Raw genomic sequence first — 22,099 nt, 5'->3', positions numbered from 1 at the left:
TGATCAGTAAATATTTGTTGAATTGATATTACTGTGGCTACAGCTTTTACCCTTGTCTACACTTTGAAAAAAATGTATTGATCTATTTTATTCAGCAGTAGGCAACATTGGGCCAGGAGATGCTGGACACAATGTTTAATTCACAAATGGCTTCTGGATGACAGACCACCACTTATCACTTGAGTAGACTGACATAAAATTGTCTCTTACTTGACTGATTATGTTAGGTATTTTCCTGGTTATTAATTAGCCTTCTCAATTGTAAATGTGTGTGTGTGTGTATGGAAAAGCCATGAAGTTCCTCTCCATTGTGAATAGGTTTGGATGTGCCATTCACAGAGCTAGCATGTAGTAATTTGAGAAAGTCTATTGGTTTATTATCAGCTAATCTGTGTTTTTTTGTTTGTTTTGTTTTTTCTCTATATAAGCTTGTGTAACTCAAAAGAAATGGTAAGATAAGTGCCTTAGAAAATACAATCTATAATAATAAAAGTGTACAATCTATAATAATAAAAGTGTAATATGCTAATTAGACTGGTCATCCTTCCAGACAAAGCCACAGCAGGCAGGGGCCAAGCCAGAGTTAGCAGAGACCCCTGGTCAGAGTGGCGGTGAGTGGGGGCTGGGGTCAGGGCTCATGCACGAATTTTGTGCATCAGACCTTAGTCCATAGATATAAAAGCCTAAGCGACCAGCAGACTGGCCAGTAACTATGATTCACTCTGACAACCAGGGGGCAGAAGCTCAGTGCAGGAGTGGAAACCACCGACATGGAAGCATGGAACGGAACAGACTGATGAATCTCAGAGGGAAGGGAGCTGGGGGAAGGGAGGGAAGAGATTAACCAAAGATTTTTTTAAAAAATCTTTATTGTTTATATTATTACAATTGTTCCTCTTCCCCCCCCCCCCAATTGCACCCCTCCACCAGGTTCCCACCCTACCCTCTGCCCTTTCCCCACTCCCCATTGTCCTCATCCATAGGTGCACAGTTTTTGTTCAGTCTCTTCCTGCACCCCCCTCTCCCCTTTTCTCCAAGAATCGTCAGTCCACTCCCCTTCCATACCTGATTCTATTATATTCACCAGTTAATATTGATCATCAGGTTTTTTAATTCCCTTGGCTTTTAGTTTCACTTGTTGATAGTTACGTATTTGTTGATCATAATTTTTATCTTTATCTTCTTCCACTTCCTAAAGAACCCCCTTCAGCAATTCATATAATTCTGGTTTGGTGGTGATGAACTCCTTTAGCTTTTTTTTATTAGTGAAGCTCTGTATCTGGCCTTCGATTCTGAGTGATAGCTTTGCTGGGTAGAGTATTTTTGGCTGTAAATTCTTGCTATTCATCACCTTGAATATTTCTTGCCATTCCCGTCTGGCCTGCATGATTTCTTTTGAGGAATCTTCTGACAATTGTATGGGTGCTCCTTTATAGGTAACTACCTGCTTTGCTATTGCTGCTTTTAATATTCTCTCTTTGTCTTTTGCTCTTGGAATTTTAATTATGATGTGTCTTGGTGTGGTCCTCTTTAGATTCCTTTTGTTTGGGGTTCTGTGCGCTTCCTGGACTTGTAAGTCTATTTCTTTCACCAGGTGGGGGAAGTTTTCTGTCACTATTTCTTCCGGTATTCTTTTGGTATCTTGCGCGCTCTCTTCTTCTGGGACCCTCATAATTCTGATGTTGGTTCATTTGAAATTGTCCCAGAGGTTTCTTACACTACCTTCAACTTTCTGGATTCTCTTATCTTCTTGCTTCTGTGGAGGAGTGTCCTCTGGCTCTTTGTGTTCCAAATCTTTGACTTGATTCTTGCGATCTTCCATTCTGTTTTTAGGACTCTGTATAATATTTTTTATTTCAGACAATGTGTTCTTTATTTCTAGTTGATCCCTTATTATTTCTAGTTGACGACTTTTCATATCCTCATAGGTCTCGTTTATTTTATCGACCTTTTCTAGGAAATTCTTGAAAAACCTTATAACCGTGGTTTTGAACTCTATATCCAGTCGCTTCTTGTCCTCCATTTCTTTTGTTTGTGATCTGTTTCCTTGTCTCGGCATTTTCACAGCTTCCCTGAGTTGGTAGGGTTCTAAGGTGTTCAAGGGGTCAGCCTCCCAGTTACCTGAATGGACAGTCTTGGTGTAGCCCTTTGTGGGCTGTGTGTGCAGTCTTGTTGTTAAGCCTTGCTTGTTGTTGGTATCATTGGGAAGCGTTGATCTCCAAGCCAATTGGCTATGAGAATCAGAAGTGTCTCAGCTAGGAGGGTTTCTGTATTCCGCTTGGATGGGGTGGAGTCTCGGGATGGCACAGACAAGCCTTGGTGAATCCCGCACAATTGGTTGCAGGCACGCGCGCCTCTTTGGTATAAGCACAGACAAGCTTTGGATTCCTGTCTGTCCCTCCCTAGGAGAGTCCTATTCACGAAGAACAAGAAAGCTGGCCACTGGAAGGGCTTCTGTACTCGGCTTGGTTGGGGCGGAGTCTGGGGGTGGTGCAGACAAACTTTGGTCAGCTTCTTCCTACGAGGGTCTGGTTTCTGAGTCCCACAGTAATGGCCACTGGCTTCATACACCTCCAAGAGATTTCTGCCCACTGCCTGACAGTCTGGCCTCTCCCTGACTGGGGCTGTCTATCAGAGCAATAGGGTGGTTCTGTTTTCTTTCCGAACAAGAAAGCCAGCCGAGAGTTAGCTGTCTGCCCTCTCTGAGCGCAGGGAGTAAGCCAGTAGTAAACTCGGCCCGCCTTCTCTGCTCTCCCCAAACAAGGCAGCAGCGAAGTGGGGTGGCTGCCTTTTCGCACGCGCTGTTCACCGCACCTTCACAGTTCCTGAGGTTCAGCGTGCCTTCTCTCTTCTTCCCAGTGATACAGCCTCCTCTCAGCCAGCCATCCATTGCTTCAGGGCGATGTTTCCCGTTTTCCAGTTCTAAATTCAAATTTGTTGTGGTAGGCTGCATTTAGATGTCTACCCTATGCTGCCATCTTGGTTTCTCCAACCAAAGATCTTATATGCATTTTAGAGGCCCAGTGCATGGATTTGTGCATTGGTGGGGTCCCTCAGCCTGGCCAAAACCGGCTCTTTGGCATCCCCCAAGGGGTCCCAGATTGTAAGAGCACAGGCCAGGCCGAGGGACCACACTGGTGCCACAAAAAAACTTTAGAAATAGGTCTGTCTATTGTGGCATTTTCTTCTCATGCACAAATGCACGAGTCCTCTTGTTTGTTTATAATATTACAAATTCATTCTGGTGTCCCCAGGCCCTACATATTATAAGTGCTCAGATAATGTTGATTGAATTAAGTGAATCTATATGATACTTTAGATTTTACAAAGTGCTTTCATTTAGATTATTGTATTTGATCCTCAGAAACCTCTAAGTCAAATTAATAATTATCCTCATTTTGAGTATGTTGCAATCATATACCCTTAGCAAGATATTTTATGTATTTGTTATATCTGCTGACAGAGATAATTTCCATGGTCATTTCTCAATTCCATTTTTTTAAAATATTTTTTTTATTGATTTGAGAGAGAGAAAGGGAGAGAGAGAGGGAGAAACATCCATGATGAGAGAGCATCATGGACCAGCTGCCTCCTGCACACCCGCTACTAGGGATCCAGCCTGCAACCCAGGCATGTGCCCATGACGGGGAAATGAACCCGGGACCCTTCAGTCCACAGGCCGGCACTCTATCCACTGAGCCAAACCAGCTAGGGCTCAATTCCATTTTTTAATGTCCTTAGTCAATTTATAATGTCAGTGAAGGACCTGCCTAACTGAAATTGTGATGTTCCTGTTCCAAGATGGCTTAGAAGAGCCCTGGCTGGTTTGGCTCAGTGGATAGAGCTTCGGCCTGCAGACTGAAGGGTCCAGGTTCGATTCTGGTCAAGGGTACAAGCCCAGGTTGCAGGCTCAATCCCCAGTCGGGGTCATGCAGGAGGCAGTTGATCAATGATTCTCTCTCATCATTGATGTTTCTATCTTTTTCTCCCTCTCACTATCTGAAATCCATTTTAAAAAAAAGAAAAAAAAAAGATGGCTTAGAAGAAAAGTAGCCTCGAAGTTCTTGGTACACTGTCTCTTTTCTTGCCTTAACAGAGTGCTGGTTTATGTTCATCACAATATCACAGTGTAGGCTGGTTTACAAGTAAAGGAGCAACAGTGAGGTGGGTACTAAAATGTGTAAGCTGGTCCAAGCATATGTCATGTAGTTCAAAAACACCTCCTTAAGAGAGCCTGTCTGTGATTCAGTTCCTATGTGGTATGTAATATGGTAAATTGCCCTTACTAGATTTTGAGGCCCAAATGGCATATTTACAGCTTTCTGTTGAGTACTTGAATATGTTACTTCCCATGACATTTGGCTTCTGCTAGGTTGTTCGTTCTTTTCTTCCTAGTGTGAACTCCTTCTCTTCCACCTTCAGCGCCTTTCTTTAAACTTTAGGAATAGGTCTGTCTACTGTGGCATTTTCTTCTCATCCACATTCTCTTGAAAGTACTTATTTTAGATCTGTTTTCCTGTGATGTGCGGTGTTTAGCCTCTGAGGGAACTCTGTGTTTCCAGGATTCATTTCCCTTAGGGGTTGCAGATGTTAGTCATTCATCTGTGAAGAAATGACCTCAGCTGCTGGGTCACGTTTATTTTGTTTACAAAGAAATGTTTCACTACTTTTGATATTACATTGAATTCCTGGCAATAATTGGATTAAGCCTGTGCCAGATGAACTCAACTTTTATATTGCTGCCAACGGAAGTCTAGATTTCAGCTTCTGCCTTAGATGCTAGTATGATGATACATATGGCTTGGAGATATGAACCATTTTTCAACTTGATCAGGCTCCCCAATAATATGTTTTGATTGACCCTTAAGTTGCATTATTCCCTGTGACTAGTAATGAGTTGGGTGTTTAGGAATAGCAAAGTAACTCCTTTAAGTACGAGAGTATGTTATACAGGGAAGACCAAAATAATACAAAGTGCTTGGTACAGGGCAAGGGACATCGAAATTACTTCTCAGATTAACAGAGTTCTAGAAACATAACCAAAATATGGCTGGAACTGCTTAAGCTGCTTAATTCTTCCTTTGACTACCTCATGAGCTAAGATTATTAGTTTATATTAGTATTGATATTAATATTTTTAAGGCCTCTTAAAAATCATTGTTGATTCTCAGTGTTTAGTCTCCATTTATTCCTAATCTTCTTGCTTTTGTATGTGTTCATTCATTTGTAGAATATAAATGGCATTCGCACAGAGGAGGTGGCTGCCGTGACAAAGGGGCCATCTACCAACCCTGACTCTGAATGGCAGGGCCCCAAGCTCTCAGTAATTCCTAGTAAGAGCCAAATGACCACCCCCGCGGAGTCTCCACAAAGCTTTGACTTTGGCTCCCTCTCCATAAGCAGCAAGGAAACAGAAGAGAAGGAGCAGGGGGCTGCTGGCCATCTTGAGATTAAGGACCCGAGTGGGGAAAGTATAGCAGTGGAGGAACAGGCCAGTGCCGTAACATTCTCAGTATCATCAGCTTCCTCTCAGCTGCAACTTGGTGAAAACAAGGCAGAGAGTAGTGAAGAACATGTTACACCAGGAGAGCCACTTGGAAAGCAAAATGGATCATTTCCTGACTCTTGTGTGGGTAACCAGTTCCCCACCCTCATTCGAAGTTTCCAGGTAGTAACTGACTTAATGATGCAGGTCTAGTGATTCACTTTGGGAGAGGGCCAGAATCTGTTCTGTAGAGGAGGTGGAGGTGGTGGTGGTGATGGTGATGGTGATGGTGATGGTGATGAAGGTAGTAGTCTGTCTGCTTTTCTCAAAATCACAGAATAAAATTGAAGCCCTTGATGACTATAAAGAAATTTAGTCAGAGGAATTAACTCCATGAAATGCTTTAACAAGGCTCTTGAGGGTAAACTCCAGCTGTTTGCCTTTATGAAGCTGGTGTGTGTTTCTCTTTTCCTTGCTCAAGTGTGGGCGATGTAAAGAGATGAATTTCCGAAACTTATATGATGAGGAGCCAACAGTGTTCTGAGACCATGCTCAAAAAATTCAAATACTCCTAATTAGAAGGGGTAACTGATTTTATTATGAGATTTCAGGCTCCCAAAATTCATTTATGTATTACAGCCACCCTGTCCAGCCCACCACTCCCACTGACCCCACTCACAGGGGCTTCCATGATCATAGGCACTAATCTCCTATGCTAAAGTGCGTGGCCGCATAGCTGTATCACAATCAAATGGTAGTTGTAGGGTGACTTCTAGTCTTGGGGGCAGGTGAACTGATGGACAAGAAGCCTTTGATATTCCATTAATGTTCATTCTTCTGAAATTCTGAGATTAATCACCAGGTGGTGGTTTAAGTGATTATTTTCTTTCCAGTTTTCCAAATATTGTTTTTTCTCAATCACTTCAAAGTGAATGTCTGACATTGATTTGAAAGAAGTTAATGAATTCCAGGGTAATGCATTGCAGTGCCACTGCTATTTCATGTACCACTTGAATGGTGGAGGAAATGTGGCTGATTTTTTTTTTTTTTTTAATGGTGTGGTCACAAGGACAACAAAAGTGACTGCTATTTGGCAAATAGTTTTATTTTCAAATTCTGAAGGTCAGTCTGAAGTGTTTTATATCACCAGCTGTAATTGCCTGATCTTATAGCTTTCCATTAAGCATATGAAAGTGATTGCAGTAATGCTGTTCTTTAATATCCCTCATGATTTGACACATTGTCAGAGCTACTTTGGAGTAGTGTCCAAGTCTTGGGCAGAGTTTGAGCTAGCCTTTTGCTTGATTAGAGCTATCACTTTGATCAGATCAATGTCAGAAGATTAATTCTCCACAGCCTTCAGAAGGTTCCGGTAACTGTGTCTTTACTGCTTCACAGCCTCCCCTGGTGAAGACTCAGACCGTCACCCTCTCAGACACAGCCAATGCTGTGAAAAGTGAGATCCCAACCAAAGACGTCCCTATTGTCCACACTGAGACCAAGACCATCACCTACGAGGCTGCTCAGGTAGGACATGGTTTAATGTCTCAGATCAAAGGCTGGAGTAAGAGCAATAAATAACCTTTGTTCACATGGTTTCTAATTATTTACTCCAGTTAACACTAGGCTTTCCTGGGGCCGATCTTTTTAGAAGAGATCACTGATCTAAGAATGAACCGACATACTTTTTTTTTTAAATTTAATCTTTATTGTTCAGATTATTACAATTGTTTCTCCTTTTCCCCCCCCCTATAGCTCCCCTCCACCTAGCCCCCACCCCACCCTTTGCCCTTACCCCCCCGCCCCCATCTTTATCCATAAGTGTATGATTTTTGTCCAGTCTCTTCCTGTACCTCCCTTAAAGACATCCCTTTCCCCCTGAGAATTATCAATTTCCCTCCCATTCTATGCCCCTGGTTCTATTATATTCACCAGTTTATTCTGTTCCTCAAATTTTTAATTCACTTGACTTTTAGATTCACTTGTTGATAGATATGTATTTACTGTTCATAATTTTTATCTTTACCTTTTTCTTTTTCCTCTTTTTAAAGAATAACTTTCAGCATTTCATATAATCCTGGTTTGGTGGTGATGAACTCCTTTAACTTTTTCTTATCTGTGAAGCTCTTTATCTGACCTTCAATTCTGAATGATAGATTTGCTGTGTAGAGTAATCTTGGTTGTAGGTTCTTACTATTCATCACTTTGACTATTTCTTGCCACTCCCATCTGGCCTGCATAGTTTCTGTTAAGAAATCAGCTGATAATCATATGGGTGCTCACTTGTAGGTAACTAGTTGTTTTTCACTTGCTGCTTTTAATATTCTCTCTTTGTCTTTTGCTCTTGGCATTTTAATTATGATGTGTCTTGGTGTGGTCCTCTTTGGATTCCTTTTGTTTGGGGTTCTGTGTTCTTCCTGGGCTTGTAAGTCTATTTCTTTCACCAGGTGGGGGAAGTTTTCTGTCATTATTTCTTCAAATAGGTTTTCAGTATCTTGCTCTCTCTCTCCTTCTGGCACCCTCATAATTCAGATGTTGGTACTCTTGAGGTTGTCCCAGAGGCTCCTTACACTATCTTCATATTTTTGGATTCTTTTTTCTTTTTGCTTTTGGGTTGAGTGTTTTTTTGCTTCTTTGTATTTTAAATCTTTGACTTGATTCTTGCAGTTCTCTAGTCTGCTGTTAGGTCTCTGTATAATATTTTTTATTTCAGTCAGTGTATACTTAATTTCTAGTTGGTCCTTTTTCATATCCTCAAGGGTCTTGCTAAATTTATCGGCCTTTTCTATGAAATTCTTGAAAAACCTTATAGCCATGGTTTTGAACTCTATATCCAGTCATTTGCTTTCCTCCATTTCTTTCATTTGTGATCTATTTCTTTGTCTCCACATTTTCGCTGCTTCCCTGAGTTGGTAGAGTAGCTTTGTGTGCTAGGTGTCCTATAGGCCCAGTGGCTCAGCTTCTCCAGTTACCTGAAGTGTACACTCTTGGTGCACCCCTTTGTGGACTGTGTGCACAGTCTTGTTGTAGTTAAGTCTTGACTGTTGTTGGTATCACAGGGAGGAATTGACCTCCAGACCAATTGGCTGTGAGGATCAGCTGTGTCTACTCTGGGAGAACTTCTGGGCTGGAGACACTCTTATGAGACAAGACTTGCAAAATTGCAAAAGCCTCTGTGCTTGCTCAGCTTGGATGGGGTGGAGTCTCAGGGTGGAGCAGACAACCTTGGCTGCCCGTCAGCCCTGCCCTATGAGGCCCCTGGGTCTCACTGTCCCTCAGTAATTGCTGCAAGCACCTCTGAGGGGAAGCCGCCCTTGAGTTTCACCCGCTGCCAGACAGTCCAGTTTCTCCCCATATTTGTCTGGATTCCCAGATTCTCACCTGGAACTGGAGTTCAGCGCAGTCAGGAGCTTCCATCTCCCTCCCACTTGAGAAAGCCAGCCATGCACTCAGCCATCAGTCCTCTCCACGCATCCACGCAGCTCTGTACCTCAGCCTTTTGCAGCTCCTCTGAGTCTTAATGTGCTTTTCTCTTTCCTTCCACTTGTAGGATTTCAACTCAGCCAGCTTTCCTGTGGTTCTGGATGTTGTTCGTTTTGTCTTTTAGTTGTAGTTTTGAAATTGCTGTGCAAGGCAGCAATTTAGGTGTTTACCTATGCTGCCATCTTGGTTTCTCCTTTTTTTTAATTTTAAATTTAGAGAGAGATGGAGGGAGGGAGAGAAAGAACAACATTGATGTGTTGTTCCACTTATTTATGCATTCATTGGTTACTTCTTTTATGTGCCCTGACCAGAAGACTAAAAATTCGGCATATTGGAATGACGCTCTAACCAACTGAGTTATCCGGCCAGGGCCTGAATACTTTTAAATCCCTCCTATAATAAGGAGAATCCATTTCAATAATAGAGTTGTCATAAATGTCTTTGAGATATTATCTACATCTCCTTACACTTTGCCTTAAATGGACATTTCCTACCTCATTTGTTCCCATCTCCATCTTCAAAGAAGATAGCCTGAGAATCCTTGGCCTTTCCCAGGCTTCTGGAAAGCTCCCCCTATGATTCAGAACCTACCCAGGCCTTAGCAACCAAGAGCTTACACCTGTCCTGTTTTGGATGCTATGTATAAGGAGCCTCAGATTTGTAGAGAGGACTACTGCCACTCACTAGTTTTGAGTTTGGGGGCAAATCACTCCCTCTCTGAGCCTGAGTTTTCTTACCTGGGAGTATACACCTCAGCCCTTTGAATTGTTCATAGGGCTGTGTGAGCATTAGAAAAGATAGTCATGGTGTGTAGTTATTGTCACTCTTGTTGAACCTACGGATATACTCTGCCTCCTCTTAGACCCAATGCTAAGGGAAACTGGGCCCCTTCAACTTTTTTAGAGGGAGCCATGTTGCCAGGGTATTTTTAAAAATTTGATTTATTAAGCGATCACTATAAAGGGATCGGGGGGGGGTTGATTTAGCATGGACAGCTGAAGAGCACAACTGCATCCTGCAACATTTGCCCACAAGGCTTCCTTTGAGGGATAATGATGGGTTGTGCTTCCTTCTCCTCTGTAGACTGATGAGAGCAATGGGGACTTGGACCCAGGAGTCTTGCTGACAGCTCAGACCATCACCTCTGAGACCACCAGCAGCACTACCACAACTCAGATTACCAAGGTAACAGACCAGCCAGCACTTCCTCCTGGAATCCCGTGGTGTAGCAAGCTTGCTGCCTCTCTGCAGAAAGGACCTGGTCCATAAACCAGGGTTTTCTGCTCCATCCCCTTTGAGCCAAACTCTGCCAAGTGTCCCAGGTGGGAAGAACCTGCTGCTTCTCCCAGGAATAAACCTAGAAAGACCCTGAGAGCACCCCACCTCCTTAGCAGTCTCATAGCGTCACATGTGGTTGTTCTCTTTGCACGGCTCTCCCATTAGTGAGTCTCTTATCTGGTGGTGGAGATAAGTTTAATAAGTCAGTTTAAGGGCAAGTTTGTTGGTATTATAATGCAAACATATCTTCCAAGCCAAAAAATCAGAACTCAGGGTTCAACAAAGAATTTTTATGTCATGTCCAGGATCAGGGCCATGCGAACTAGAGTTTGGATGCTGAAATATTGGAATAATTACCTAGTGCAGTAGTGCTTATGGAGGCAAGAGGGACAACACATCTAACATTGGAACTGCCCTCAGGAAGTAGGGGGCAGCCCATGTTTGCTGTAGCACTGGAAGAAAGTGCATTTTCTTACAAGTAGGAAATCCAGATTTCTGACCAAGCTCTGCCTGCAAGCCATTACTTAGCATACCTTGTCCTTGGTTTTCTTCACGTGTCAAGTCGGGAAGCCAAGCCACGCTGAGGGGATTATTTGAGGCCCTCTTGACATCAATAATATGAAAATGCTTTAAAGGAAAGAACCCAAGTTCAGTTTGTGTGAGACTTTTGGTCAGTCTTCTGCCAAGTGAGCAGAAGGGGCAGGCTCACTTGGTAGCTCTTCTGATTTTTTTTTTTCCTCCTGAAAATAGTCAAATAAAATATACAGTAATGAAGAAACAAAATACATCTATTTTGCTTACTCACTGAATTTCTGTGGTATTTATGAGAAATAAAAAGGGGGAAATGAACAACTAGAGAATTCTGACTTTCTGTTTAACTTAATGAAGATTTTAGCAATCCAAGGGGATAGAAGTGTATTCATTTAGCAGGTTCAGCCAAGATTTGGACAAGTAGGTGAGGAGCTATTCTATCCAGCACCTAGCAGCAGATTAAAATTTAGAGTGGAGCTTTCACAATAATCTCTTGCTGTTTTCTTTTCTTTCTTTCTCATATGATCTCCTCCCTTTGGTTTCAGACTGTCAAAGGTGGGATATCTGAGACCCGGATTGAAAAGAGAATTGTGATCACAGGAGATGGCGATATTGACCATGATCAGGTGGGAACGTGGAGGAGACGCTGGGCATGGGAGGGGTCCTGGGCAGGAAGCCTGATGGATGCAAAAGACACATCTGCCAGCTTCACCTGCCAGCTTCACTCCCTCAGCTACTGTCGCTCTTCCGCAAGAAGAAGGACAAAGGGACTGGATCACAGAGGCTTGTGGGTGGGGGCCGTAGACTGAGGAAGCAAGGAAGTGTAATAGGAAGAAATGGACTTTAGACTCCAAACAGCTGAGTTTACCAAATCTTAGCTCTCCACTCCTTAGGCTTCTGCCTCCTCATAAGATGGGCATTTTAGTACCTTCTGCCAACGTTGTAAGACTGAAGTGAGATATAGCATGTGTCACATGGTGTGCTAGGGACAGCAGGTGATAGCAAAACAAAAGGAAGGTATGACCTCTACCCTCAGGGCTGTCATAGCTGAGGAGGCAACTAGGGGGGCATAGATGGGATGCAATTTCTGCCCTAGATCTATCCCTGACTTACTGTGTGACCTTGAGCGAATCACTTTACCTCTGATTTTTTTCCTTCTCCTAAAAAAAGTACGTTGATCTAGATAATTTCTGGGCCTTTCTGAGAACTAAATTCTATGTTTTTATGTTAATTAGGTGCTAATTGTGTGCTACAAGCAATTAGCAAATAATAAGGTCAGGAATAATGTTCCCAATTCTCTGCCAGTGAGGTTAGAACTAATGCTGCAGAGAAGAGGGGGTGGAAGACACTGCATGCAGATGCTTCTGGAATCACTGACAGGAGCGTTGGAGCAGTGATGCTGTGGCCTCTCTGCTAATACGCTGAGTGCCTTAAAAAATGAAGAAAACCTGAGCGGAGTGCTGGCTGTTCCCTGGGAAGCAGGCTTGAGACAGCTACGAATGCTGGGCAAGAGGCCTTGCAGCCTGTCTGCCCCAGCTCAGCGGCTCCTGCTGCATCACAGCTGCACCCCCTCCTCAGTCTCATGGGATCTGGGCCCTCACTCTGCTCGCTCAGTCTGTGCTGGACAGCAAGAGTGGCGAGCAGAGAAAGTGCGTGGAGTTCAGAGTGAGACAGACCTGCGTGAATCCTGACTCCATAGCGCATGGGTGTACGTCCTTGAGCAGATGATGTTAGTCTCTGAGATGTAGCTCCTCTGTCTGTAGAATGAAGAGAATCGGAGGGTTCTTCAGGGCTGTTATGACAAAGGGGCAGGCTCACCTGGTAGCTCAGAGAGATGCGCAGGGTGCCACGTTCTCCGGGTACTGAGGGCCCTGGATGGATGGTGGAGAGCACATTAAGGAGGCCCGTTCGGGAGAAGGTGTGTGATGCAGGCTTTCGTAGGGAGGGAGGTGAAGGCCAGAGAAACCAAAGAGAGGGCTGGGCTGGGCCTTGAAGCACGAGCAGACGAGTTGAGCAAGAAGAGGTCAAGGAGGGTGAGGATTGACCAAAAAAAGGAGACCTTCTTCCCCTGTTCCTCCTTCTTAGAGATGGTTCTTTTAAAAATATATTTATTTATTTTTAGGGGGGGTGGGGGAGGGAGAGAGAGAAACATCAATTGAGAGAGAAACACCAATTGCCTGCCTCCCACAAGCCCCCTACAACCCCAGACATGTGCTCTGACTGGGAATAAAACTGGCAACCTTTTGGTGCATCAATGATGCTCATCCAACAGAGCCACACCAGCCAAGGCTTAGAGATGGTTCTTTAAAAAATAAAATAAAAATTATATATATGTATATATATATATAAAATTGATTTTTAGACAGAGAAGAAGGGAGAGGGAGAGAGAGAGGGGAACATCAATGCATGAGAGAAATGTCCATCAGCTGCCTCCTGCACAATCCCTCCTGGGGATTGAGCCCGCAACCCCGGTGTGCGCCCTGACCAGAAATCAAACCTGGGACCTCTTGGTTCATGGGTCGATGGCCAGCCACTGAGCTACACCAGGCAGGCTTAGAGAGGGTTCTTAAGAGCCTCGGTCAGCTGGTCAGATAGATCTAGCTAGAGTCCTTTTTAATGGGGGGGAAGGGCACTTGTCTGAGAAAAGCTAAAGGCTCAGACACTTGCAGCCCAAAGAGAGTAGTGGCTTCATTGCTCTTCTTTCCCTCTGCTCCCTCTAGTTTACTGAAATGAGCAAAACCCCTCCAGGTGCTAAAACAGCCCCCATCTGAAACGCTGTGGGAAAGAGGAGAGTCCAATGGACTGGAGTTAAAACGCCTGTTGCGTTACTTGCTGTGAAACATTAGGCACCTTCCCCCCTGACCCTCAGCTCCTTGTGTATAAAAGGGAAACAGTGATTCCGCCCGTGCTCTGGGTTGTTGGGAGATTAACTATAATAAGTCCTGTGGGGCTAGTGCATGGCATGGAAGCCGCTCTTCCTCTCCTCTCCCTGCTTCAGCCAAAGCCGCCTCTTCCTTTTGGCAGCAGCGTCTTCATTCCCCTCCTGTTCGGAACTTCCCAGCTACCTGAACACAGATTTTCCTTTGTCCTTTAGACTCACTTCTGAGTGGATCCTCCCAGACCCACCCAGCAGGTGCAGCCTTCCCCCCTGAAGTCCCTCTGGATTCCTTAAAGATGCTCTGACCTTCCCGCTTTTGTGCCTTTAGTCCGGGAGCCTCCCTGTGCAGGAGAGTGGAGAAGGAAGGTCATTATCAGCTTGGCTTATCCTGAATGCTGCCTGGTGCTGCAGACAGGATTGAATTTGCCAGGAAGAGGCTGTCCTGTGACCCCATCTCACCAGCCAAGCTGCTTCCTGCCTGACGCTGTCCTCTCTGTCCTCCACAGGTCCTTGTGCAGGCCATCAAGGAGGCCAAGGAGCAGCACCCAGACATGTCCGTGACCAAGGTGGTCGTCCATCAGGAGACGGAAATCTCTGAGGAATGAGCTCAGGTGGGCGCTGTTCTCGCTATGGCGAGGGGCTCCCTCTCCCAGCCTCGGAGCACTGCCAGACCACTGGCCACGCTGGGAGCCATCCCCCCAGAGGCATCCACCCCAGAGCTTGGCACAGTGAAGGCAGAGGAGGGGTTGGTGAGGGCGACACAGGAGGTTATTACGTATTCGGCTCCAACTAAAGCAGCTGGGTCTGTGTCCTCCCGCCCTTAGCGGTGCCTCAGTGATGGGCTGGAGGAGGTACCCCAAATGTGGGAGCAAACCCCACCCACCTCCTGAGCCTTCAGGCAGCCTCCTGCCTCTCCACTTTGCGCACCTCCCCTTTCTCCTCTCTGCTGCTCTGCTCTCTGCTCTCACAGAGACGAGCCAAAGAACAAAACCAAGCAAGGCAGGGCCAGGCTGCCTGGCAACGGAGGGGTGGGGCCAGGGAAGAAATGACTGATGGGCTCGCAGCAGACTGGAGAGTTGGAAGCAGGGTAGCTGTTTTTTGAGAGACGGGGATCCAGATAAATGCATGCCTAAAAGCAATTTACAAATGGCTTGAAGATGCTATCCATCGCCAGTCAGGACTGGGTCCTGTCAAACCGCTCAGGCCTCGATTATTACTGTGGCCACAAGAACGTGGTGATGGGACTGGGTGAGTCTCCCTGCAGGATTGATCAACTTTGCTTTTCTTTCCTCTAGGAATCACTTACCCCCCGACTCCCTGCCCGTCTCCCATCCAAGAGAAAAACCAGAGAAATGATAAAGAAGCTAACCTGCAATAGTCAGATTTCAGACTTTGAAGGTTCTAAACCACCAGAAAATTAATTTCATTTTCTATTTGGAGTTTATACCAACAGTCTTTAGACATCACTGACCTTTTGAATACCTTTTTCTATATTGTGATACTAGAACTGTTCAACTTTTCACTCTGCGAACTCTTTTTAAAGAGATTTTTGGTTTTTATGGGGTGGTTTGTAACCCCTTCAACCCAGCCTCTCCCCACTTATTTCCAACCTGGATGCTGGCAGGGTCCACAGGTTTCTGCTGGAAAGCCTCCAAGGACTCTGTCCACTGCGTGGGGCTGCCACTGCATGGGGCTGCCCGCCCTCCCGTTTTATACCCTTTGGGTGACAGAACTTTAAAAACCAGCCCTTCCTCAGAGCCAAGGATGTGACTTTACAAGAATGTTGGCCAGGGCGCTGCCCTCATCAGCCTGGGAGAGGGTCCCTGTAGCTCTGTGGAGGGCGGGGGGGGGGGGGGGGGGGGGGGGGGGCAGAGACCTCTGCTAAGAATGTGGTGTTGCTTTTCCTTCCTCCCTCCTGGCCTTGCTTTTTGGAGATTCTTAGATCAAAGATGTAAGAAGTTGCTCAGCTCTATCTGATACTGTGAATGTTTTAACAGATCCGTGGCCTTCACCTTCCTGCCCTCCAACCCCTTTTACCTCACCAGAAGCACTGGCTCTGCTGAGCCCTCCCCCACCCCATCTCAGGAGAGCAAAACTCACAGGAAAACAGGCACTTCGGGCCAAAAGCACTGACGGCACATTTCCAGTGGTGATTTGGGCAAAGAAAATGAATGAGGTTTTTGAAAGGTTTTCTAGTTCTGGGAATGTGCTCTGCACCCGGGGGAATGTGGGGTTCACCTCGGTCAGGTCCCACTAAGCATTTCCGGGTGACCACCCCCACCAGGAGGCAGCTCTCCGAGCACAGGACCTCGCGTCAGGGGCCCCCTTCCCCCGGCTCTGTCACCCGCTCAGCACACTTCTTGCTGCTCCCTGGTGTGAACGAGCAGATCTGTACCGCCTCCCAGCACTGGGAAGCCACAATGGCGACAAGCTAGCAAGAGGGGTGTCCTCCAAGCCCCCCCCCCCTCCTCCCTCTCTGCGGACAGACCTTGAGGTTTGGCAATCGTTTGGATTTTTTCTTCCTGCAGTTGTGTGTGTGTGCGTGTGTGTGCGCATGAAGAAAAGCAGGCTCTGTCCAGGTAGGAAGCGGAGAGGAGAGGGACTTGGCAGTTTCCCTAAAGTGACTCAGACACATCACAGCAACAGCTCTCACTGCAACTTTATTTTTATTTCACTGAGAAATAAAAGACTTTCTCCAAGCCACCCGAGGTCTCTGCCACCCCCCACCCTGGACCTGCATTTATAAGCTGAGGGCCACAGAGCCTGGCATTCAGGGCATCTTCCTCTCCCTTCCCAGCCCCAGCCCCAGCCCCACCCCCACCCCTGTGTGCGCAGCAGGGCAGCCGAGGGTGGGGGGACAGGGGTCCCCTCGGCGCCGAGAACGAGCCGCGGCTTTGGCCTTATCAACACGAGGGATGCTCCTGGGAACCGCCTGCCAGGACCTCAGCCCAGGTTGATGGTTTTACAAACCTCTCTCAAATGTACTATTTTGGTGACAAACATGAAGGAGCTTTGTAAAATTTTTAAAAATTATGAATCATATCAAGTAGTTGTTTACATTTCTTGACAAAATAGGAACTATGGCAGCAGAATCAAATTGGCAAAATCCTTAGGTTAAATAGGCAATAATTAAGTCTGCTGTTTTGGCCTTTTGTAGTAAGAGAAGTGGCTGTAGTGTTTAGACGTGTTTGGTCTTGCTTCTTGTACTGCATTTTTCAATAAACTTAAAAAAAAAGGACTGAATTTGTGAGGACTGATCAATTTTTAAAGTAATCTTCCCCTCTGGCTAAAAAGTAAGTTACCCACGTTGGACCAAAACGCAGCTTCAATATTATATAAAAAGGTTTCTGAGAATTGGCAAATGCCTTTTGCCCAGTGAAGGGAGATTTTGCAGCATAGACCAGGCCAAGGAGAGAAGGGGCTTCTCAGGCCTGCTTGGGAGGGCCCCTCAGCATGAGGCACTGGCAGTCTGTAGCCCTAGTAGGATGTACCCTGCGAGGCTGAGGGAAGAAAGGGATTGAGGTGGTGGGAGTGAAAGGCTCAGTCCCCATCCCAGATGGCAGTGACGGGTCACACTGTGCCCCATTGCCCCTCTTCCTGGAGGCCCAAACCCCATCACCAGTGCCACCCTGGAGGGTCCCTGTCCCAGCCTGTAACATCGCTACCTACCTCCACGTCTTAGGGGTTCCTGCCCACCACTGGGGTTTGCCAAGACACCAGGTGCATCTCCCAGTCGCCCTGGCCTGGACTCCCAGCCTCCTCGGGTACCTGTTCAGGGCTAAGGCCACTTTGGAGGCTAAAGGAATTCCTGAGGCCGAGTCATGCTGGTCTCAAGTTCACATTAAAACACTTTCCAGCTTATCGAACCCTGTGCAGTTGGCATTTCTCTGCCCACATGCAAGTCAGGATGCCTTAGCAGCTGCTGGGCCAGAGCATCCATGCCCCAGGCTGGGATGTGACAAGCATCAATAGACGTCGGGACTCCTGGTCCTTTGACTCTGGTCCATGCTACTCCTCAAACCGGAGCCCCAAAGCCCCCTCCGCCTCCCAGCTTGGTGTACCCCTCCAGACTGAGGCGGTCCAGCCGGGGCCAGCTTCGGTGCGCACCGTCCCGAGCCGCGGGTGCCCCAAGCAGGAGCTCTCCGAGGCCCAGATCCAGAGACTTGGAGTGTTCGATGCCGGAGCCCGAGGGCTGCACGGTGATAATCACGTGGCCGGTCTGGGTCCGCGGACCCCAAGGTCGGGGCAGCCCCGGGCCCTTCAGCGGGTAACTGTGAAGCAGGGCAGGCAACCCCAGGCGAGGATTCGCAGGTTCTGAGCGCAGACTCCGCACCGAGGGGACAGGTGAGGTGCCCCGGCGCGGGGACAAGTCCCAGCTCTCCGGTTCCACACAGCCTCTGGCTCCGGGGGTCCTGGGCCCGGGGCTGGGAAGTAGGGCGCAGTCCCAGCCGGGGCCGTCGGGGGGCCGGAGCGCCTGGGCCCGCAGCGCGTCCTGGCGGAGCCGCTTCGTCTCCAGGTCGCGGTTCTCGTAGAGCAGCGTGTTGGCGCAGATGAACACGAACAGGCCGACGCCCATGACCACCGGCCCGAGCAGCCGCATGCGCTCGTGGGGGCCGTGCGCGCGGCCGGCCCCGCGGCCCTCGCGCCGCAGCTCGCTCGCGGGGGGCGCGCTGGCGTTGGCAGCTCGGGGCCCCGGGGCGCCGGCGCGGTGCGGCCAGTAGCCGGCCACCGCGACGCCCATGCCCACCAGCACCACGAGCGCGCCCAGCGCCGCGAACGCCCCCGACGGCGAGCGCAGCCGCAGCCGCGCCCGCACCCGCAGCGGCTCCGGAGGGGAGCGCGGGCGCCGGCGGCGGCCCAGCCGGCGGCCCAGGCGGGAGACGCGGCCCTCGGGGCTCCTCCGCGCCTCCCCGCGGTCTCCGGGGCTCCCGGCCGTCATCCCGCCGTCGTCGGGGCGCTCTGCGGAGAGAAGCGGGAGGCAGGGGCTGAGTCGGGGACACCGATCCAGGAGGGAAGGCCGGGCTGCCTCTCCCGGGACGCGTGGAGATCCCTGCGGCCTCCCCCGGGCTGCCCGCGGGGAGCCGCCCCCACTCTGGTTTCCGCAGCGGAGCCGGAGCCAGGGCCGCGGCAGAAGCCCGAGCTGGCCGCGCCTGCGGGCGGAGCGCAGGGAGGGGGCGCCGGCGGCTCCACGGCGCATCCTCGGCCGCGGGGCGCTGGCCGCCCGCCGACCCCTCTCCGCCCGCCTGCGGGCCCGGCTCGGGAGGGTGGCAACCCGGCCGCGGCGTCTCCAGGACCTCAGCCCCGCACGTGGCTGCTCCGGAGTAAGGCGGGGGCGGGGGGCGCCGCCCGGGGCCGCGGGCCCCGCTTCCCCACACTGCGCTCCGCAGACCGCAGCCCAGGGAGGGGGCGCCGATTCCAGCTCCTCCTGCCTCCCCTCACGCCCCGGGCCGCGGCCAGCCTGGGCGCTGCAGCAGCAGAGACTGGAGCGGGACTCGGGAGGACCGCCCTCCCCTCCACCGGCGCTGCCGGCCCGGCATCTCCGGGTCCGCGCAGAGGCCGCCCTCCCCCGCGGCCGGGCTGCGGGCCGGGAGGCAGGGGCTGCGGGCCGGGCTCGGCTCGGTCCGGGGCTCCCTGGGCCGGGGCTCCCTCCGGGTCCCAGGCTGCAGCGTTTCCAATTCGGGCTCCTCCGGATGATTCACCCCCTTTCCCGCCGCCTGGCCTCCTTTCCGCCTCCTCCGCCCGAGGCTCCGTGGCCCGCGTCCCGGACGGACGGTGCAGCGCCGCCCCGGCGCCTCGGGCCGCCCCGGGTCCGGCCGCCGGCTGAGCCCCTCCCGCTGCTGGCCCGGCCCGGGGGCTGGATCCGGGCTGGAGGGGCAGGAGCCGCGGGCTGCGTGTGGCATGGCCCCCACGGGAGGGAAGAAAGGGGGACCCCGCCCGGGCGCCCCGGGACCGCAGGAGGGGAGGGTGGGACCTCGCGGTCCGGTGGGGCGTCCTCACAGCCCCGATCTGGTCTCTAACCCGCCCCGAGGCCCCGGGGAGGAGGCCGGCCACCCCGCCCGCTCCCCATCCGCACCCCAAGCTCCGAGCGGGACGCCCATCCCGCCCCCGAAAGCGGAACTCAAGTCCGGGCGGCACCGAGGGCAGCTGTGCGCGTCCGCAGCGCGGTTCTCACAGAAGCAACTGGGCCGAGGGGACCGGCCACGCCGCCCGGGCTCCAGGCCCGGCCCCGCTCAGCCGGCCCCGCTGGTGCAGGAGCCGGAGGCCCTCTCAGCCCGAGCGCCCCCGCCCAGTGCACCCAACTCGGGAGGGTCCCTCCGCGCCCGCGGGGGACCGGAGGGCCAGGGAGACGGGGCACCCAGGGCCCGGGCCGGGGCTCGGGGGCGGGTCGCGCGGGGAGCTCAGAGGCCGGGACGCGGACGCGGGAAGGTCCGGGGCGGGAAGTTCGCGGCTCCGCATCCCGCTCCGCCTCCGCCCACACTCCGCCCCCCCCCCCCCGGGCCTCCGGAGCGCGGGCCCCACGGAAAGTTGGGGAAAGTGGGGGACGAACCCTGGACCCTGGTTCTGCTCACCTGGCGCCGCCGCGCCGGCGTGGGTCCGGTCCGGTCCGGTCCGGGTCCCAGTCCGCGCGCCGGGCCCGGGCACTGCCGCGTCTCCCCGAATGTGGGCCCCGCCCCGCCCCGCCCCGCGCCGGCCCCGCCCCCGGAGCCCGCGGGACCGTCAGCCCCGCCGCGGGGACCCAGCGCAGGTCCGGGTGCAGGTAAGCCCGGGGCCGCTCGCAGAGGCCCCAGGGGCGCCCTCCGCCCTCCGGGAGCCCCCCAGTCCCGGCGCCGAGAGAGGACGCGTGGGGCGCCCCGGGGGGCTGCCTGGAGGAGGCGGCCTCTCCTCCGCGCCGCGCCGTCCTCTCCGGTGAAATGGGCGCGGGGTCCGCTCCGCGTCCTCCGCGGGGCGCAGCCCGGATGCCCCTGCGGCGCTCCCGGCGAGGGGCGGTAACGGGGTGCCCCGGGCGCCCTAACTCCCTAAGATGCGTCCCATCTGGGGTGGGGGTGCTTGTCCCAGAGCCGAGGGGGCACCGGGGCCGCGGAGCCCCGCGAACCGGCCTGGAGGCCGCCCGCTCCCGGCCCCGCCCGCCCGGAGGCCGGGGTGGGAGCGCGGGGTGGGCCCGCGGCCCAGTTTCCATGATGCGGGGGGCGGGCCGGGGAGGGCCCCCCGGGAGGAATTTCCGGCCTGGGATTGATTAGCGCGGCCGCCCGGACCCCGGGCCGAGGAGGGGGAGGAGGAGGGGGAGGAGGGGGGAGGTAATGAGAGCCGGCTGCGCGCCGGGGCGGGGGCGGGAGGAAGCCCGGTGGGTCCTGCAGCCACTCGAACCCGGGCTCCTGTCCCGGGCCGGATGGAGGAGCCTGGGCACCGCATCGCCCCTCCTCCCCAGCCCCGCACCCGGCTCTTTCCCAGCCACCGCGGCTGCCCCAGCAGAGCCCCCGGGGGGCCGCCCGGAGGAGGCCACATGGGCCCGGCGCCCCCTCCTCCCTGAGCCCGCATCGCCCCGCACACCCCGCCGCGCACACCGGCCCGGCCGCCTGCCCTTGGCCCTCCTCCTGCCCTGGCGTCTACTTGCTCTTCCCGCTGCTCCCCCCCCCCCCCCCCCCCGACCCCTCCACCCCGGCTCCCATGTCGGGCCCCTCCATCTTGGAGCCAGAGTCCTCCTCGCGGTCAGCCTGAGCTCCCAGTGACCTGGCTCGTTCCTGCTCCTCCACCCCCCCCGCCCCCGCCCCCCAAGGCCGCTGCCGCCTTACACCCCTCCCTCCCCCTTCGATGGCCTCACCGAGCCCTGGGCCCGCTCCTCTGTGGGATTAGCCCCCTCTCCCCGCGCCCGCCCTGCCACAGGCCCTGCCCTGCCCGCGGCCACGCGGAGGGCACGCACACCTGCACTGAGTCCGAACCCGCCGCTCACCCCTCTTCAGCCCCCAGTGGTTCCCTCACACTCCCCTCCCTGGGGTCTGAACTTGTTCCACCCAAATCTTCTGCACCGCAGCCTGATCCGCCCCCTGGCTCCTACTCGCCCTTCAGACCTTCCCTGCCCCCCAGACGGTCACCCTCCTCCACCCTCCGATCTGCACCCCCCAGGAGCCTTCCCTGAGCGGCACTGCGCTGGCAAACAGGTCCGTGTTTGGGAACTGAGTCTGCTTCCCGGCTGTGTCCTCCCCGTCCCCGTCCCCCCCACCCCCCAATCTGTCACCCCTGGAGCCCCGTGCCCAGTGCAGTGCCTGCCCACAACTGGCCCCAGACTGGCCTGCGTCTCCCCCAAGCCCATACCCTTTCCTAATCTCCACCCACGGCCCCACTCAGCCCGAGAGAAGACAGCTCTGTGTCTCCCTAAAAAAAGGGGGATTAGTACCTCCTAATTTGAAGATTAAATAAGAAGACGCGTTTGGCATCTGGCACAAAGT

At 52.0% G+C, this 22,099-nt stretch overlaps 2 protein-coding genes across 31 annotated transcripts in view; one reads left to right on the top strand and one right to left on the bottom strand.

Moving 5' to 3' along the window:
• EPB41 (erythrocyte membrane protein band 4.1) overlaps window positions 1-14,993 on the top strand; it is a 151,721-nt gene extending 136,728 nt beyond the window's left edge. For 16 of the 30 annotated variants that reach the window (XM_036447578.2, XM_045584945.1, XM_036447570.2 and 13 more), the window contains 6 exons: window positions 5,231-5,668; window positions 6,884-7,012; window positions 10,052-10,153; window positions 11,323-11,403; window positions 14,162-14,266; window positions 14,951-14,993. In XM_036447578.2, coding sequence (XP_036303471.1) covers window positions 5,231-5,668; window positions 6,884-7,012; window positions 10,052-10,153; window positions 11,323-11,403; window positions 14,162-14,260 — 849 coding nt within the window. In that variant the 3' untranslated portion in view covers window positions 14,261-14,266; window positions 14,951-14,993. Of the gene's footprint in view, window positions 1-5,230; window positions 5,669-6,124; window positions 6,206-6,883; window positions 7,013-10,051; window positions 10,154-11,322; window positions 11,404-14,161; window positions 14,267-14,950 lie in introns of those variants that run through there. The other 14 variants (XM_036447589.2, XM_036447585.2, XM_036447586.2 and 11 more) reach the window with 5 other exon arrangements.
• A 1,816-nt stretch (window positions 14,994-16,809) lies between these two features.
• Window positions 16,810-20,331, bottom strand: TMEM200B (transmembrane protein 200B). The gene is made up of 2 exons (XM_036447596.2): window positions 20,225-20,331; window positions 16,810-18,614 (listed from the first exon to the last, which is right to left on the bottom strand). The coding sequence occupies exon 2, from the start codon at window positions 18,592-18,594 to the stop codon at window positions 17,671-17,673; it is 924 nt and encodes a 307-aa protein (XP_036303489.1). The 5' UTR covers window positions 18,595-18,614; window positions 20,225-20,331; the 3' UTR covers window positions 16,810-17,670.
• Window positions 20,332-22,099: the final 1,768 nt, after the last annotated feature.

The sequence above is a fragment of the Pipistrellus kuhlii genome, unplaced genomic scaffold (assembly GCF_014108245.1).
Source record: "Pipistrellus kuhlii isolate mPipKuh1 unplaced genomic scaffold, mPipKuh1.p scaffold_m20_p_2, whole genome shotgun sequence".
Taxonomy (NCBI): Eukaryota; Metazoa; Chordata; class Mammalia; order Chiroptera; family Vespertilionidae; genus Pipistrellus; species Pipistrellus kuhlii.
This window is presented reverse-complemented; position numbering and strand designations above follow the sequence as displayed.

Excerpts from the sequence above, each read along its gene's own strand:
- TMEM200B (XM_036447596.2), bottom strand. The coding sequence starts at position 18,594 with ATGACGGCCGGGAGCCCCGGAGACCGCGGGGAGGCGCGGAGGAGCCCC.